General features: G+C 49.9%; 3 protein-coding genes across 4 annotated transcripts in view; 2 read left to right on the forward strand and 1 right to left on the reverse strand.

Moving 5' to 3' along the window:
• Window positions 1-1618, reverse strand: part of Ack (activated Cdc42 kinase) — a 65632-nt gene extending 64014 nt beyond the window's left edge. Inside the window, exon 1 of one of the 2 annotated variants that reach the window (XR_013306789.1) lies at window positions 117-1600. Coding sequence is in view for 1 of the 2 variants with exons in the window: in XM_077629434.1 (XP_077485560.1) it covers window positions 117-1049 (933 nt within the window). In the remaining variant the exon portion in view is untranslated. Of the gene's footprint in view, window positions 1-116 lie in introns of both variants that reach the window. The other variant, XM_077629434.1, reaches the window with a different exon arrangement.
• Window positions 1619-8857: 7239 nt separating this feature from the next.
• On the forward strand, window positions 8858-11064 carry LOC144098101 (uncharacterized). The gene is made up of 2 exons (XM_077630650.1): window positions 8858-10131; window positions 10983-11064. Exons 1-2 carry the CDS (start codon window positions 8894-8896, stop codon window positions 11062-11064), a joined length of 1320 nt encoding a protein of 439 aa, XP_077486776.1. The 5' UTR covers window positions 8858-8893.
• Window positions 11041-18722, forward strand: part of LOC144096619 (uncharacterized) — a 137891-nt gene continuing 130209 nt past the window's right edge. Inside the window, exon 1 of the mRNA XM_077629435.1 lies at window positions 11041-11445. Within this exon, the coding sequence (XP_077485561.1) occupies window positions 11203-11445 (243 nt within the window). The 5' untranslated portion in view covers window positions 11041-11202. The remainder of the gene's footprint in view (window positions 11446-18722) is intronic.

Consider the following 18722-nt stretch of genomic DNA (forward strand, 5'->3'; position numbering starts at 1 on the left):
AGGATTAAGTGGAGATGCCAAACAGCATTCGTACACCACAAGAAACCTTGTTGCGACACAAGCCGAATGCAAGGAACAAGCACGCAGCAGCGTCAACCCGGGACGGGTGAACGCACCTTCTTCTGCTCGGCCATGACGTAGCAGTCCTCGTGACTGGGCAGGGCGCGCATGAGGCCGAAGTCGCCGATCTTGACGGCGTTGGCCGCTGCCAGCAGTACGTTGCGCGCCGCCAGGTCGCGGTGGATGAAGTGGCGGGCCTCGAGGTAGGCCATGCCGGTGGCCACCTGCACGGCGAACTCGACGAGCCGCGACACCGGCAACCGGCGGCACTGCTTGCGCAGGTAGTCGCGCAGCGAGCCCAGCGGCGCCAGCTCGGTGACCATCATGAGCGGCGCGCTCAGCACCACGCCGAACAGCTGGATCAGGTTGGGGTGGCGCAGCTGCTGCATGGCGTTCACCTCCTTCATGAAGTCCTCGAAGGCGCCCGGCTGCGACAGGGCGTCCTCTTTGAGGATCTTCACCGCCACCGGGATGGCGCGGCCGTCCGGAGCGTCCCACTCGCCGCGCACGACGACGCCGAACGAGCCGTCGCCCAGCTTGCTGGCCAGCGTCACGTCTTTCTCGCTGATGAGGCACGTGAGCGCGCTCAGGTCCGCCGTCGGGGACGCCCCGGCGGGGCTCGGACCCTGCGGCGGCTGTGACGGCGAGGACGCCGTGCCCCGGGCCTTGGTGCCCACGGGAAGCAGCCGGCTGAGCAGGTTCCGCTTCCACTGGGACGCGCGGTGCTTCTTCACAGTGTCGAGCAGACGACGCGCGGCCGGCTTGCCCATGCCGATCTTCTCGAGGTCCTCGGTCTGGACGAATTCGAAGTGGCGCGGCCGCGTCACCTGCAGCTCGTCCCGGATCTTCATGAAGAACTGCTCCAGCTGCACCTCGCGCAGGATCTCGAAGAGCCATTCGACGCCCGCGTCCTCACCCGCGACGCTTGGGTCCGTCGGAACCGCGGCCGACCGCCGCAGCGTGCTGCTGCCGCCCAGGCCGCCGCTCATTGCCGTTTCTGCTCGCTTCCGGGCTGTGCCGATTTCCTAAACGGGTCCCTGATTTACATCGCCGCTCCGGAGCGGGCCCGTCCGCCATGAAAGTAGCCGCAATAGCATGTCTGATGACGGTCAGGGTCCGCCGTCAACTGTCGAGTGCTCTAGGCCTTGCAGCGGTGATTGACTCCCACGACATTGTAACGAGCGCAGTCACGCGCCCACGCCTTTCTAAACGGCAGAGAGAAAAATGAAAGACACCACCTTTCGCCAGAGAGCTGAGCAGAAACTGCTCCACTACCGCCGTCCGTCCGTCCGCGTTTACGTGCGCCCGATTCAGTCTTGTTTTCACGGGAGACAGGCAGACGCGTCACGCGACGTCATATCGTTGACAAAGTTTGTTGACGCCACACGTTGACGCAATATCCGCATTACTAAAAAGTGCCCTACCGGAACGATAACGAAGCATATTTAGGGTGTTTCGACCACTATGCTTCTAACCACGCTTCTAACCCACGACGTCGTGTTCACTAGCACACTGGGCTTGGCAACGGTGTCTTTCCTCTAAGTGTAAAAACAAAAGTGACGTTTTGACGTGAAAATTGCGTTGGGCTTAAAGGTGACGTCAAACGTCGAAATAGCGGAAAGTAGTTCCAAAATGGTCTGCTAGAAAGCCTCGCTTTGAATGTTTTCGTTTAATGAGAACGTCGTCTACCTCAAATACAGTGACAGCTTGAGTGATGCGAACAAATATAAAACTATTGCTGTGACACAGCTTTCCCACTCTGCGAGCTCTAGACAGCTAGAAAATGGTCGAACGTTGTACGAAGCAGCCGCTCTTTAGGAGGACGGAGACGTACGAGTATTGTACTCTCGACCTCGGGAAACATGCGACAACTGCTGCTTGCTTTGTAGACCGCAAACAGCTTAGTAGTTTCACCTCCGCGATCCGTGCAAACAGCGTAATGTAGTCCTCCGCTCCCCTATGACAGGCCACGGCCGGTCTCGAGGGCGCCGCCGCCGCTACTCGAGCCCGGTCGTGCACAGTCGGAGCTGTAGAATTTTCGACCGCAGTGCAACCGGCGCCGCCGGCGAATCTCGCATTGTGAGCATAGGGAGGAGCGCTAGCTGGAAACGGCGTTAAATGAGAACAGTGTACTCGATGCCGGAATGGCAAATAAACGTGTAGTGTCAGTCATGCCACTTCTGAAAAACAGCAAAATGGATTTATTTAATGCGGGAAACTAACTTTCTTTTTAAATATAGAGCCCACTTATAACGAACCTGGCGGTTACGCGGATTGCGTTCGTTGTATCCGGAGATCATAGTAATTGGACTTCCATGTTACTGCAAAATATAGTAGGTACGACAAAAGTAGCGTTTATTTCTTTAAACGATAGAGTTATGTGCGTCTATTCAAAGCAGGCCGTATTGTGGCGCTTTCAAAGCTCTGAAGCGTGATAATGTTATCTCACCGAGACGTTTCCTGCTAACAATCTGCTTTGGGAACTCGATATAACACTTCGCAGTTGAAGCGTTAACAGCAGCTGGTAATAGGTCGGCCCTCGATATCGCATTTCTGGTGGTCTGGGAGCGCTCGTACTACGCGTACACAGGCTTCGTTAGAGCCCTTCTCTGCGATGTCGACGTCCGCACCAACGGAGGAGGCATCCGACCAGCTGTGCATCAGCGACGCTTTGCCGCAAATCCACATGCTCTGAACCCGTGGATTGTCGACAGCTTCATCTGTTTTTCGTGAACCCATATGCATCTTGTCCTTCCTCGGCCTCACCTCATCATGTCTTTCCTCTCTCACCCTCGCCCTCACGAATTTTCATGCGTCCATCCTCACCTCACCGAGCGAAATCCTCATGACGCGAGGGTGAGGACGCGCTCATAAGGGCTCGCCCTCGTGAGGATGCCCATCTCTGGTCAAGGCAAACTCATTATTGTTACTTAGACACAGACTGGGCAACGTCATGAGGTTTCGACCTCATGACGTCGACCTCAACCTCACATCGTGAGGTGAGGTCGGCGACAGCTCGAAATTTTGTGAGGTCAGCAAATCAGATCTCAACCTCACGCGTGAGTTTGAGGTTGAGTGAGGTCGTCATTCATTGAGGTCGAAATTTTGAGGTCGAGACTTTTTGCAGTGTCCACGTCTTACCCCGACAAGTGCCGCTTTCGAAGCGGAGTTGCAGCGCACCACCGCAGTGTTCATGCAATGACGCTTGGTGTTCGGTTTCCCCTATTTGGACAACCGGATGCCACAGTTCCCTCTTAGCTTCCGGTGCTGCGCCGTAATGTCCGTTCAGTCCGAGCCTACAGGAAGACGCACCCCTCTGGTCTTCCCGGAAGGAGTGTTACTGTCACAGCACGCCACTCTCCCTCCCCCTTGCTCCGCTGGCGCAGCACCCGGCTGCATGCCTCCCGGTCGGCTCAAACTCCCGGGAGCGCGCAAAGCACGTAACCCACGTTGACCCGCGCAAGCTTTGTTTAATGCAAACAAATAAGTTCAGTCCAACAAGCACGCAATAAATTCGTCGCAGCGTGGATGGCCCCAAGCAAGACAGCTTCGTGTTCATGCTCGTTGCCAGCGCTGACGTCATGCCTCTTTCCTTGCAGTCGAATAAAGGGGATCCTGCTGTACATTACAAGCTGACTTAACAGAAACTGAAGTAGTCAGCACAGACGATAAAATGTGATTCAGGTGGTTCCTAACAAGGAGACCTGCAGATTTGATTGAAAAAGCACGAAGCCAGAAAAACCTGTATAAAACCATCGAAGCTTTTGATCGGTGACTTCCCCTTTCAAATCTCACACTAATTCTGTATATTCCCGCTCCGTAATGCAAGCAGATGCAAATATAATTTCACTTTTTTATCCTTCCGAATAACCTCTCTTCAGGTCTCCGGTTCCTTGTTCCTTCTCGGAAATTCGCTTATTACACCGAAACACCGCAACACGATGCGAACGCACCAGCATAGCGGTGTTGCAGCGACGAAAAAATGCAAAACTATAATGAATGTATGGTGATGTGGTAGCTGATTCCTTTTCATCTTTTTTTAATGAAGATGTGTGAATGGAACTGATCAGATGCTCGTGCTGTTCTGCTGAGTCCCCGTTTCAAACCATCGAATATGACGTTTAAAAGGGCACGCTGTTATTCGCTTCTGTTTGTAGTGTGCGATTTTTGTTTGTATGTTCTATGCATTCTCTTGTTTTCCTCGTATGGGATCAATTGGGTTGGCGGCCTGCCTTGCAGACGACCATTAACTATTTTGCAGAGACTCATCGTTCACCTTAAAGGGGCCCCGAAACACATAATCATTGCATTGTTTTGCCTCTTGGTTGCATAGAATGAGTTATAGTGATGCTATCAGCATCGGTCGTACCGCGTATACTCCGGTTTTAATATTTTCATTAGCTCGTAAAACAAATTCATGGCGCTGACGGTGTCACTATACAGTGGCGGTTTTTAGCAGTGGATATGGCATCACTTAGTGGGAGCTTTATGATTGGACAAACAGTAAATATGCTTCAAATTGGGTTAATAACTAGAGATACGTTTTGTCAAGTTTTTGTGTTCTATATTACATAAACAAAACCAACTTGTTTGCCTTAGATCAAAGCGCTGTAAAGCAAGTAAAACAAAAATACACCACCAGAGGCTCTGGAAATTAGGCAACGGGGAGTAGGGAGGTTAGCTTTGGGAGCACATGGCAATACACCAAATCAGGGGGTACAGGGTGATATGGGATGGGCGTCTTTCGAGAGCAGAGAGGCTAGCAGTAAGATAGCATTTGAGGAACGATTGAGAAGGATGGAGGAAAAGCGGTGGGCTAGGAAAGTTTTCAGATACCTGTATATAAAGAATGTTGACACGAAATGGAGAAAGCGAACTAGAAAATTGACAAGCAAATATCTGGACAGCAGTAAGGGGGCAAATCAGCAATTATCGGTTAAGAAAAAGGTTAAAGGAACAGAGAGAGCTTTGTGGAAAACAGGGATGCTGACGAAATCGGCACTAGAAACATACCGGACCTTTAAACAGGAAATTGTCAAAGAAAATATCTATGATAATTGTAGGGGAAGTTCTTTGTTGTTTGAGGCCAGGACTGGAGTTTTGCGGACTAAGAAGTATAGAGTCAGGTACCAGGAGATAGACACTTTGTGCATAGCGTGCGGAGAGGAGGAGGAAACGGCTGAACACTTGATACTTTTCTGTAAAGGGCTTCACCCTACAGTGGAAGGCAGCGGGGTTGACTTACCCAAGGCATTGGGGTTTAGGGATAGTGAAGGGAAAGTGGATTTTAAGAGGTTAGAAGTAACCAAGCGAAGGTTATCTGATTGGTGGCTAAAAGCAAGACAGGAGTAAAATTTCACAAGACATGGCTAGGTGGCTTGAGCCACCGCCCGATGTAAAGGGTTCAGCCGTATCCATCCATCCATCCATCCATCCATCCATCCATCGAAGGACTTTGCACTTCTCTGTAAACATCCTGCACACCTAGCACACAGCACTAGCACACAGCACTTATGGCTACTCTCTATGTATATGAGAACGGCTTTGCGGAATCGATCTGATTGAGCCATTGCACAACGTTCGTTTCGGTCCCAAGGAAGGATGCAAAAAAAAAAAAAAGCCGTTCGTTTCTCATTTAGCAGTGCGCATCGTCAGCATGGGGAGGATCACCGGGTGGCGGCGCCAGATGGCGCCACGTTCCCGTCAACAGCACGCGCTCCTTGCTCGCCGTGACCAACCAGCGCGCTAGGAGCGACGGGCAATGGAAGGCGGTAAGCAGTATAGTGGTACGCACTATGCTAAATGTGTCTGATATCTTGCGCAGGCCGTCACACCGTCGCAGTATCTCGCGCTGGAGTTCGGATCCATAAGTCAGGAAACATCACTTATCAGTGTTCCCTTCTGCGCCATCGGCGTGACGATGAAACATCGCTGGGTCAGCTGGGCGTTCACATGGTGGTTGTAACCATGCAAACGGCGCTGCCAGCCTTGGCAAGAACGAGTTACAGAGAACAGGCAACCATGGAGAGCAAACTTCCACCGCGTGCTCAGTTAGGCTGTTTTGATTGGTCGCACTAAGTGTCGTCATTGGGAGAGTGAAATGCGATTGGCAAGCTGCGCGAAAATCGAGTTGAGGGCAGCATTTTGTTTGCTTGTATTTCGAAATTTCTTCATTGAATATTTCCTGTTCCTATGCGTCGATTCTTGTAATTCTTTTTGATTCAGCATCTGTGTGACATAAAGAATCCATCTGAAGTGTAACCGGCATCCATTCAAGCAGTGTTTCACAGCCCCTTTAAACGGCTTCGCAGAATGCTCGCGCGGTGCTCGTGGGTAAAAAGCGCCGAGGATGCTGGCATACCATTGATTAGTTCAGTTTTGAAAAAAAAAAACGAGTGATTGACGTAAAGGGACTATGCAATAAATTAACTGAGGTTACATAAAGCAGACGAGAGATTGGCATTCGATCACTCGTCACCGCAGTGCAAGAATTTTTGAGCTAGCACCAATAACAACCAAGATATAAACGATTAAAAATTACGCTCCTCCTCTCCCCCTCAACTCGTACATGCGGGGCACAAGAAAAAAATAAAGAAAACAGATCTGGGACTGGGACCCGCACATGAACACGTCACCCGCAGACGTTCGGTTTGCAACTTCCGGTTGTCGCACCCGGCGCCCCAGGAGCAGCATCGGCAGCGTCTCCGCGGTCTCTCTTCAGCCTTTCTGGATTGCGGTGCGCTTCGGATTCTTTTGCTTGTCGTCTGTTGTTGCGGACGAAAAAGACACTGCGGGTGGCCTCGCAACTCCCGACAGAAAGAGGCGGCAGAGGTAAACTGAAACCATATGCGCGAAGGCAGTGACCTGGCTCGCGCTTGCCCGAGGGGTTCGCGCGGCGGCACGAGCATACGACTTTCACGGCTACCGGAAGTGTGCCCGTGAGTGGCTGCCGTGGCTCCAGCGAATGACAGCATGTGGTGGCCTGCCGACGTCACGGCACTAGTGACGCTTATTTTCACGATTTTACTTTCAAAACCAGCCACTACGAAAACACCAATCGGCCCGCGAATTTTGAAAAATACGGTTTTTAAAAATTCATAATAAATTGCCGGCTGAGTTCCGAAGACTCATGCTTAGTGTAAATGCTCATTAGCATCATTTATAAGCACTGAAAACATATACAAGCGAGTTTTAATTCATTGAATAGTTCCTTTAAAGCAGCTTGTCTCAGACTGGTTGACGAAATGGTACCCAGAATTCTGTTGAGGCGTATAAGTACTTGCGCTGTTTTTGTGAGTGGACATTAGCGTAACTGAATGGTTGTGAGTTTAAGTTAGCGAGTGTGCGCGAGTTGTGAAGGCGAGTGGTTGTCAGTGGTGGTGAGTGTGAGTGGTCACCAGTGTGAGTGCGACTGGCTGTCAGTGTGAGTGTGAGCCACCTCTCATGGTGCCTAGGTACGTATGAAAAGCTGTGAAGGAAGTAAACATATCTGTTAAGTGATCAATCACATGTTTCGTCCGATAATTATTTTTACAAAGTGCTGCTTATAGTTGAAAAACACATTTACTGTAGGAACAGCAAAAGAAGTTCTGTGACAGAGTGCTCGAAATACATTTATAATGTTGTTTTACATTTATTATGATCTCAAAAATATAATAACGTTTGGAACACAATATTCAAAGAATGTTCAGTTTCAAGTTCGTTTATAAAGTTTGCTGTACGAGATACAACATGTTATATATATATATATATATATATATATATATATATATATATATATATATATATGTTCATGTTATATTTTTAACATTTTACTAACATTTGAAACAGAGCACTAGCAAAATGTTTGCTTTGAATGTTAAACTAATGATTATGATATAACCTGTAGCGTTATTTATTAATTTTTAAGATTTTAAGACGCTCATGCAACCTGTATATAACAATTTTGCATTCGGTGCTACTTGGGGGAGTTGGTGCACCTCAGAAGATTGAGGTAGTAGTAAAATTATCTGTTCTGCCGCAACTAGTGCAGCGCACTGGACCATCACTGCAAGCCGTTAAGTGGTCGTACACTGCCCGCATCGCTTGCACTGCACGGGACGTGGGCGTCGCTCGTTAGCTCGCAGCCGGGGTTTGTAGATAGTGGCGTACTCGGGAGGGTTCAGCGAAGCGAACCGAAGGCCAGTGGTCCGGTGCCAGAGAGTGGCGTTGAGCAGGTATATGACCGGGACCTGACGGACGGATGACTGCGAGAGCGCGGTGACTACGACAAATCGATGAGTTCTTTCCTTTAATATTTTGAGAGCTTAGGTCTAGGCTAGTTTTAGGTCTAGGCTAGTTAGGTGAAGGGCTCGCGAAAGAGCAGGTCAGTGACCTAACGACCGGGCCTTTTCCGGCCGGCAGCTGCAGATTTGCGGGGCTCATTTGTGAGTTAACTGGTTTAGACAGGTAGTTAGTATTCCTTTCTAGGTGATTGGCTTTGGCGGTAGGCAGAATTTTATTTGAGCACGTGGTTGCAAATAGTCTTTTATTTTCTAGCATTTTGTGGTAGTAACAATAGAGTGCTGCTAAGATGGTCAAGCAACTGAAAGTTAAATGCAAGGAGTGTGAGGCGTCGGTGAATTTGAAGGAAACGCGGTTCGAATCTGTAGAGGAGGCCGAAGGCGCGGATTTTATGTGCAAATGCTGCGTAATAAGCGCATGCCTGGACAGGGCTGACGAAGCGAACACCAGCCTAGCGCTACGTATGGATGCCCTAGAAAAAGAGCTGAAGGTAGAGAGAGAAGAGAACCGGAAACTTCAAGAACAGCTTAGTCAAGTGTTGGGGGGAAACATGGCTGATACCGCCAAGCGAAGCCACATTGGCGGACATTCCAGCGCCAGCCACGTGGATGGGGCCTGCGCTGGCATGGACAGCGATAAGGAATTAGGTCAGGCATGTTCAGACAGGAACAGCTACGCACACGTGGCAACTAGGAAGTCTGGAGGAGATGAAGAGAAGGGGAACAAGCTCACTTTCAGGAATGAGGTCGCAGCCACAGATAAGAGGCGGCAAAATAATCCGGAAGTTAGGATGGAGGAAGGGAATAGCCAAGTGCTTATCGGTGGAGACTCAAATCTGAGTAGGTGCAAAATAACTATAATGGAGCCTGTAAAGGGTGATAAGCGAGTAGCAGTCGGGGCATTCCCAGGCAGGAAAATGGACGCAGTACTGAGAGGGACAAAAAACGAACTTTCAAAGATTGTCGCAGAGCGCAATTTGGTAGTGATAGCGGCGGGGCTAAATAACGTCTTGAATAGTGAAGCCGCGAAAGTAGTGGAAAGATTAGCGGAGGGAGTTGATTTAAGGGCGATAGCACAGCAAGTTCAGATCGTGGTGTTCACAGTGCTGGAAGTGCAAGGAGGGAACGGAGAAATTGCCAAGGACGTTGTGGCCGTTATTCGGGAGATAAGGAAGTTAAGCCAGGAGAAAGGCTTTGAAGTGGCCGACATAAACAGGGAAGTGCATAGAGCAGGCTCTGGCGGAGGCTTTACACGAGATGGCGTCCACTTTAATGGAAGGCTAGGAGCCGAGATCGGGTGGCGCCTGGCAGGTCGGGCAGTTGCTTTTTTAGGGGGTCTGAGCGTAGGGGTAGGTAGAAGCAAAGTAGAAAGTGTAGCAATGGAGGCTGACGCCAATAAAATGGCCACTAGGAGGTCCAGGAAGAAAACTACAAAAAAGAAATTTAACACCAGGATCAGGTACATAAACATGCAATACGGTAGAAAGAGAGCGAAGTGGTTGGAGATAGAACAGCAGTTAAAGGACGAAGAAGTAGGTGTATACGCGCTATGCGAGACACATCTCAGGGATCTAGAAGACCCACCATTTATTGATGGCTACGTCTGGGAAGGGAGCAACAGAACAACAACGGAGAGGAAGGGAGGAGGAGTAGGTATGCTGATACATCAAGGAACAAATTGGCAAAGAATAAAGTCAACTTGCAAAGAACATGTCTGGGTATCGGGTACAATTGCCGGTAAAAGGACATGGATAGGATTAGTTTATTTAGGGACAGGGGACAAATGCAGGCAAGAGAACACGGATCTATTTGAGTGTCTCAATGACGATATAAAGGAGTTTGGAGATGGCACCGATATTATTCTGTTGGGGGACATGGATGGCCACATCGAGGATCTGGATGGATACACAGATTGTAACGGGAAGTTGATGCTAGACTTCAGTGAGCGACACAACCTAGTTATTGTAAATAGAGAAACTAAGTGTGAGGAAAAGATCACGTGGGAATCCCGTAACAGGCAAACGACCATTGACTACTGCTTAATCTCGCAGGGGATGTATAGCAAGCTCGCAATAATGGAAATAGACGAAGAGGGGAAGTATAGCCTCGGTTGTGATCATAAGCGTATTAGTCTACAGTTTGGAGCCCTGCTCAAAATAGAAATGATGGGGAGTCAAAAAGAGTACGCAAAATTAAATGACGAACAAATAGCGCAAATAGCGGCCTGCATAGAGGAAGCAATAGAGACACATCCCATGGAAAAGTGGGATTATAATAAATTAGAACTACTCATTTGTACAAAAATAAAACAAGTAAAAGGAGTAAACCGCTGGAGAGGAAAGAGGAAGCCACGAAGTTGGTGGAATGAAGAAATTCTCTCTTAAGTCCCGCCTCTTGGAGGAGTGGGGTGACTCCAGCTCTCAGCAGATTGTATATTTTCAGAGTTAGGGAGGGGTTGGGGGTGTCTTCTTTGACCGCACATAAAGTTTAGACGCCCTACCTGTTGGTTCCTTCCTCAACGCCAAGTAATTAGACACTTCAGCTGGTGCTGCTGCTGCGTCTTCTCTGGGAAAGCGCACGCAGCGCCGCTACTCCGACCTGCGGCAGAGCGGCGCGTGCGTTCTCCTCCGATGGTCGCAGCAGGCGTGCCTACACATTCGCGCTCCGCTACGCTCGCTCCACGCCATTTCCCCTCGCCAACATGGCGGCGTCGCTGCGATGAAGGTTCGGTGGCAGGAGGCAAGCTGCAGCGGCAGCAGCCCGTCGTCGTCGGCGGCTCGGCGCTGGTGAAGTGGTGCGTGTGTGAAGCAGCGGCTGAAGTGCGGCGGTGTATCGCCGCGACGGATGCGTCGCCGCCACCATGGAATGCAGCGCCGATGTGGTCCTGCAAGTGCGCGACATGGACGTGCTGCACTGCTGCCTCGAGCGCATCCGGACGCTGTTCAACGTGCGGCCCGAGATCCTGAGCGTGGACGAGGTGGGATGCTGCGCGTCGGCCGAGCAGGGCCTCGTCGTCGGATACCCGCCGCCGGCCGGACGCAGCGTGCGGCTCAAGCTCTGGGCGGATACGGCCAGCAAGCCGTCGGCGCTCAAGGCTTCCAAGGTGAGCGAAAAGAAGTCCCGCCGCAACAGCCGGACGTCAACACGACGGCCACCGGCCCGCCTACCGATGCGCGCGAAACGGGCTTTCGACGAGAGATCGCCGCGCGGCTCGCAAATGTTTCTCGCGTCCGCTGTGCTGGTACGTTTGTCCGCGATCTCTTCGGATCTACCTCGGGCAGTTTCAGCATGTGAAGCAAAACAACCGACCGAAGGGTTGTTGCCAGTCGGGACACGGGAAACAGGTGGGCCGGAGAGGTGAAACACCGCGCTCTTGACGTTTTCTTTCGTTCTTATTTCTTTGATCGTTTCTACTTTCTCGCTGTGCCATTTCGCCGTATTCAGCTCGTGCGTACACATTTTTGACGGCTGGGATTGGTGCGCCTTTCCTTGCGAATGGAACACCTTGCCGGCACGAATTTTGATCTTTTTCCCGCTGAGTTGAGGAAAACGAAAGAGGGGCGGTTTTTTTTTTGCGCGGTACGTTCTCGATCGCGTCAGGCGGCCGGTTGTTTGGATTGCCGAGGTACTCTTCCAGTGCCCCCGGGCGTAAACGGCCGCCGGTGTTTGCGTATGCCGGGGCGTCGTCGTGAGTGCTTCCGTTCCACTGCTCTGGCACCTGTCCGAGCGACGCACGCGCCTGTCGCCGCCTAATTGTACGCGACAAGCAGCGGCACATTGCTTCTTTTACGCGCGCCTGAAAAAAGTCGAGCAAATGAACGAGCGGCCGGGGAGTGTCTTGGATAAGAAAAAGGGCGTATGGGTCTGAATGCCTGCTTCGACTTTCTGCTGCGTCGCGATCGTGTGTGCATCATCTGCCGTCGAGGTCGGCGCTATGAGTGACTTTCGCGAGGCGACTCATCGATTTTGCGCGCACGGTTGGTTGGCCGGTTGGGGGGTTTTCCCTTCGTGCTTTCGAGCAGGATGCGTCCGAATTAACCGAAGGCGTGTTATGACATTCGAAGTGTTGCGCAATTAGGCTGTAAAGTGAGAAAACAAGAAACTGGCCTTGTGCGCGTGCAGCCCGTATTCCGCGCGTAGTGTTTGCAACACAGACATTTGGGTGTAGAGTTGTGTTTTGTCTGCCGTGTGCCAAATTTCGTAAAAATGTGTGGCTAGCTTACGAGCCGACAGGGGGCGGTATACTCTATGGAACCGTTGTAAAAAACCTAATGCTTTTCAGTTATTTGCTCGCATGATGGAACCATGATACTGGAAGGCATGCAGGGGATAATATGCCGCGCGCTGCGATGGAATCGGTTAAGCCGTTTTTTAGTCTTGGGCATGTTTGCTTTGAAAATGCCAGGTCCCCACGCGATTTGGCAGGCAAACACACCGCTCTCTGTTTCTGCGAGTATTTGTCGAAGCAATGGTTTATATTTAGCGCCCTGGATTATCTGTAGAGCTTGCCGTATAAAAAATGCTATTGCCGCGGTCTGAACGCGCACCTATGTAATACAGGTAAGATAATAATGTATAGACTAAGGTAAAACAATCTTACTGTGCGCTTGGGCTCAGTTTCACATGGAATCTCAGCTGTCTATAGCATTTTTATTTCTTTATTATCATCCGATAGCAAGCCTTATATGCGAGGGCAGTTTTGATAAGTCTAGTAAATTTCTAAGATATGGCGCCGCACAATTCTTGTGTTGACGTCAAAGCTGGCACTCTTCAGCCTAGCTCAGAACAGATATCAGCGAGAGGGGTTAATTGCTCTGCTGCGCCTGACGTACTACGTTTGGAGCGGACCGGTCGGCTCTTGCCAAGAAAGTGGAGCTTAAGTGGACGGTCGAAAAGGATAAAGTCTGCATGCATTATAGCACTCAGGTTGAAGCTCGCTGCGGACGACCAAGAGAGAGGTCACCGCTCCGGACATCTAGGAGGAAATATCCTTGGAACATCCTTATGGAGGACGGCCCAACTGGAAATGAGCGAGATTTCCGACATGGTCGGAAAGTCCACTGAATTTTCTTTCTCTTCTTCTGCCTTTTTTTTTCATTTTATCCCACTTGTCTGTGCGGGGTCGCTGTTTCTTCACTCTAAACATAGAGGAGTGAAAAGTGTATAGTGAGCTGTCCTCTAGCGCTTTTGTGAAAGAGTGCGCTAGAGGCTCCCTTTCTTTGCTCCCATATATTCGTATTCGTGTAAGTCCTTCATCTGCATTGCCACCTCCAACAGTTCTTTCCATCTCTTCATTAGTCGCCCCCCTCCAGCTCAATGGGTATTCACAAAATAGGCAAAAAAAAAAAATTCCAGGGGTGCACTTAGGTCTGGTTAGGTACAGTAATGCGAAAGCATTTCTCTTGCTGCTGCCGGTTGTGTTGCCGCGCGTTCGTTTCTTTGTGCCTTTGCTGTTTTTTTAAAGCGAGTTATTGCCTCAGGGCATCAATGATGGGTGAAGGTGTGATGGAAGGTGTAGTAGTGATTAAACGAATGGAAAAAGGCTAGCTGATTTTCTCTAGATTTTCGCCTCCATCGAAATGCGACCGCCGCGGCCGGTATTGAACACACGTCTTTCGGGTCAGCAGCCGAGCGCCATAACCACTGAACCATGCACCAGGATGGATCAAAAATATGTCCCCATTTTGGTAACGGAAAGGGCCGCCGATTAAGGGGCATTACAGGTGCCCAGCGGTTGTCAAAGAAGTTACCTCATTTCTCACATTATTAGTCGAAGTGTTAGATAAATGTTCGGGGACAAATAGCAAGCTACACTTTTATTTTATTTTTTTCATCGCAGCCATAGTGCTGCCATCTATTGGTCGCGTGCCGAATGCCGAACTGCCAATTTATGGCACCGCCGGCAAGGCGGCATGGAGTCCTTACGCCTGGTGGTGTTCGTTTGATTACCATCCGCATTTTAGGCCACTCTATTGAGTGACCTAAAGTTGTGATATTCCTGGGGTGCTAAAGGACGCGACTTCACGAGTATCCTGCAACAAGAATTTTTGTATGCGTTTGTTAAAAGGTTAGTTATTTGTTGTCAAGTTTTGAATTTCAGTTTCTTCGCGCCTTTCCCTTTCCCGTTGTCACTTTTTACACGCTCCAATGTCGGCGCTGCTCCGTTGCTGATCTGCCGGCTGCCAACGGCCGTGAAAATCTCCTGGCGAGGGAAGCTTTCTGACCCACCGGAGCGACGCGGCTTATTGGCCGCGGCCATGGTACCTGCGCGACGTCTGAGAGATTCTAACCAATAACCGTCTCTTAAAGGGACACTGAGGAGAACCCTTTCAATTTTTTTTTGTTAGCAATATCAGATACTTCGGCATTTCATGGCTTTGTTGACGCTTGTCCGGGAGCGAAAGATGGATTTATTTCAAAGAAATTTGGATTCGAAGTTGAAAAATGTTTTCCCGCCGCTCAGATTCAAACTCAAGAACTCTTATGACGACACGGAGAACTCTTATGACGACAAAGAACGGAGTGACGTGAAACGTGACGTGAACGGAGACTCCGTGATTTCTGGTGGCTGGCGGTGCGGTCTAGCAGCTGCCGAATTGAAAGCTACCGCCGCCGCACGTTGAAGGCATCTATCGGGGGTCGCCACCGTCGCTTCGTTTACGTTTGCACCGGCGTCTTGCCAGCGTTACGATGGATCCCGTTCCCGAACCCGACGACGTAGTTCTCGCAAAAACTCTGGCCTGCATTTCAGCGACCTCAGCCACACAGAGCGTGCGATGCTTTTGAGGGAGCACGGTTGGGTTAGGCGCCGGCGGATGGTTTCCCCTTCCTCAGAGAGCAGCCGTTAATATCATAACCCCAGTGCGGGGAGTCGCGAGGGGTGCGTTGCGCCCATCGGAGGCTGGCCGGGGCTTTAGGGCCAACTGATTGTGATTCCTTGAACGGAGCGGTTGCACGGCGCAGCAGGCAGCGTCGAGGTCTCCCACGGTTGCAAGGGCCAATAATTTATTTATTTTTTGCCACAAAAAACAAATGGGTGCTCGACGGCGGTCGCGTTTAAAGTCGTCGGCTTGAAACCAAAGCCGGCGCACGACGCTTCAACGGCTTCCGCTAGATCCAACGGGTCCACTGGATCTGGCTCTCTCGCCCACTTGAATGTACATTCAGATATGTACTGTGAATGGACTTAAATAGCCGAGCTCGAAAAGAACAGCTCCGCCGAACTGCCGCAGCTATTGAATATAACGCAGACCTCGCCGCGGAGCCAAATCAGTCTGGCCGGGCCGGCGGCGGCTGGCGCACTCGGCGCGAAATAGATACATGCTCCAATCTTCCCGCCAATGCGGTCAGAGTGCGCCGAAGCCGCCGAACGCGTCGGCGGTCAAGCGCAATTCGAGTATAGAGGGTCTCGCTTTGACCGACGTGACTTCGCCGTGCAGGGTGCGCGCGCGCGCGCCTCGCCGCAGCATAAACACTCCTTAACAGAGCCTGCGCTTAACCGCCAACCAACGTATTCATTGGCGGCATCCATGGTAGCCGCTGAAACACCCCGCCCACTCACTAAATTAAAGAAAAGAAGTCCAGTGCCGAGGTTCGGAATCGAACCAGGGCCTTCGGCGTTTGAGGCGGAAGCGCTGCCGCTCCGCCACGACGGCTCAAGTTACAGCCGTCAATAAAGGCCCATCTAGTGAATGCACTCTTCTGATGCAGAAATCTCCGCGCTTTCGCTAGGTATATCCTGGCCTGACAGAGCTAGGCCCTCAGCAATTTTTCTGAACTGCCTTGTACCTTGTCTCCCGTCCCTGATAAATGATTTCCGTTAAGTAGTTTGAAGTTCACTGGCACAGCCGGGAATGTTTCGCCGGGCAAGCGTGCGAATACACAAGTGCTGCCTTGTACGATCACCGGCCATCGTGCCACCGTAGCTTTTCATCGACCGTGGCGACCATCTGACCAGCCTTAACAGGCTCCTTCAAAGTTTAACACTTGAAGCGGCACTTGGAGTTCCTCTGCTGTCCGGCGCTTGTAAATCGAGGCGCGTCAAAACCAAAACCACGGGGCGCACAGAGCTCATAGACGCGAAGCGCCATAACAAATCAAATTCTCCTGGCCGCCTGTGGCGCCGCCAAGCATCCGTTTTCTTTGCTTCCAACATTCAGGTTGTCTTTTGCCTGCCTTCCTTGTGTGATAAAAGTGCACTTTTGGTTTTAAAACAAAACTTACTTCAATATTGATCTGCGCAACCATACCTTTGTCAGCCTCAGAGATTCGCGACGCCAAGTAGGATGGAAAATTGCTCCAAGGTGGCGCCTCTTGTCTTATGGGAAGTGTATGAGGTTAGGCCCCACCCTTTTGCACAGGATGGCATCCACTACGGTGGTGCCACTGGCAAGAAGGTGGGTAGTAGGATAGGTCGCCAGGCAACAGCTTTTTTGGGGGGACCCAGAGCTCTGATGGAACCAGTGTAGAGAAGGAAGAATTAAGATCAAACGGACAATGGAACCATAGGGGAAGAAAGAGACGCAAGCGCCAGGGCCAAGTTAATTCAGATATAGGTTTCATTAACATGCAAGGTGGCAGGAATAGACTGAAATGGGAGGAAATAGAAGAACAGTTAAGACAGGAGGAATTAATGGTATATGGTTTAGTGGAAACACATCTTAGAGACATGGAGCAACCACCCTGTAACCCAGACTACGCATGGGAATATTGCAATAGAACAGAGGGCAGCAGAAAGGGAGGTGGAATTGGGGCATTCATTCATAAAAGTATGAATTTTCAAAGGGTTAGACTGGGATGCAGGGAACATTTATGGCTAAAAGGAACAGTGGCAGGCAAGCTAACACTCCTTGGCTTTGTATACCTGTGGACAGGGGTCAATGCCAGAGAGGAAAACAGGAAAATGTTAGAATGTATTGCAAGCGACATTGATGAGCTAGGAGGACAGGGCGAGATAATTATATTAGGTGACATGAATGCACACATAGAAGACCTGGATGGGTACACGGATTCGACAGGAAGCATGCTGCAGGACATGTGTGACAGGCATGATTTAGTTGTATGCAACAGCACCGAGAAGTGTGAAGGGCTCATAACATGGGAGGCGGGGAGTCTGCACTCGACGATAGATTATGCACTAATGTCACAGAGGATGTATAACAGATTAGGGGTAATGAGCATAGATGAAGATGGTTCCAGAAGTCTAGGTAGTGACCACAAGCGTATCAAGTTGAGCTTCAGAGGAAAAAGCAATGTAGGACTGAAGCAAGATGAACAATCAGGGGGAAATTTTTACTCAGAAAAGCAATTGGAAGTAGCAGCCAAAAGAATCGAGAAAGTAATTTTTGAGGATAGTGAAACAGAATGGACTTATACCAAATTAACTCGATTACTGGAGCTAGAGCTAGCTAAGGTGCGAGTAAAGTTAAAAGGGAAAAGACGCAAACCCAAGAGTTGGTGGGATGAGGAGGTCAAGAGGGCAATAGAAAAGCGCAAGGAAGCATCCAGAGAACACAGATATTCCAAGAAGAGGGGGGAACCAAAACCCGAAGTAGACAGAAAATGGGATACCTTCATAAAGTGTAGAAGGGACGCATCCTATTTGATTAATGAGAAAATTAGAAGAAAGGGTGCCCAATGGATGTCAAAAGTAAATAAAAAGGATAGAAAAGCAGCCCAAAAATTCTGGAAACATCTAAATGCAATGAGTAATAAAACTAGGCTAGAACAAAGGTTTATTGTTACAGATGAGGGTATTCGACTAGAAGGGGATGAAGCAATAAAACACATAGGAACAAGGATGACGGAAAAATTTTCAGCAAAGCACGTGGTACATAGTTTATCGAAGGAGGATAGACCGGTTACAGCAATAGCTTCACTTGAGCAAGGAGAGTGGGAAAGGGCAGAGAAGAAGGTTCCTAGTGGCACATCAACAGGACCAGATGGGATCCCGATTATGTTGATAAAGAAGTTAGGACCAAAATCCAAGCAAACATTAATACAGGTAGTGAACAAAATGATAGTGGATGAGAAAGTCCCCGATGAATGGCGATTAAGTAGAATGAACATGATATATAAGGGAAAGGGGGACAAAGCAGACGTAAGTAACTATCGCCCCATAACAGTGACATCTGTGGTTTACAGGGTGGTGATGCAAATTATAAAGGATAGACTGCAGGCTTGGGTGGAGAACGAGGGGGTGTTAGGGGAACTACAGAATGGGTTCCGGAAACAAAGGAGGTTGGAGGACAATCTATTTTCATTGACACAGTGTATAGAAATTGCGGAAAAGGAACATAGGCCCTTATTGCTAGCATTTCTGGATATTAGGGGAGCCTATGACAACGTTACTCAGGAGCATTTGTGGGACATATTGGGCAC

This window comes from Amblyomma americanum, chromosome 7 (genome assembly GCF_052857255.1).
Source record: "Amblyomma americanum isolate KBUSLIRL-KWMA chromosome 7, ASM5285725v1, whole genome shotgun sequence".
Classification (NCBI taxonomy): domain Eukaryota; kingdom Metazoa; phylum Arthropoda; class Arachnida; order Ixodida; family Ixodidae; genus Amblyomma; species Amblyomma americanum.

What these genes read in the sequence shown, in the direction of transcription:
- LOC144098101 (XM_077630650.1), top strand. Translation starts at nt 8,894, where the DNA reads ATGGCTGATACCGCCAAGCGAAGCCACATTGGCGGACATTCCAGCGCC. An exon ending in GGGACAGGGGACAAATGCAG is followed by an intron (nt 10,132 to 10,982) that starts GCAAGAGAACAC and finishes CGATGGTCGCAG; the next exon opens with CAGGCGTGCCTACACATTCG.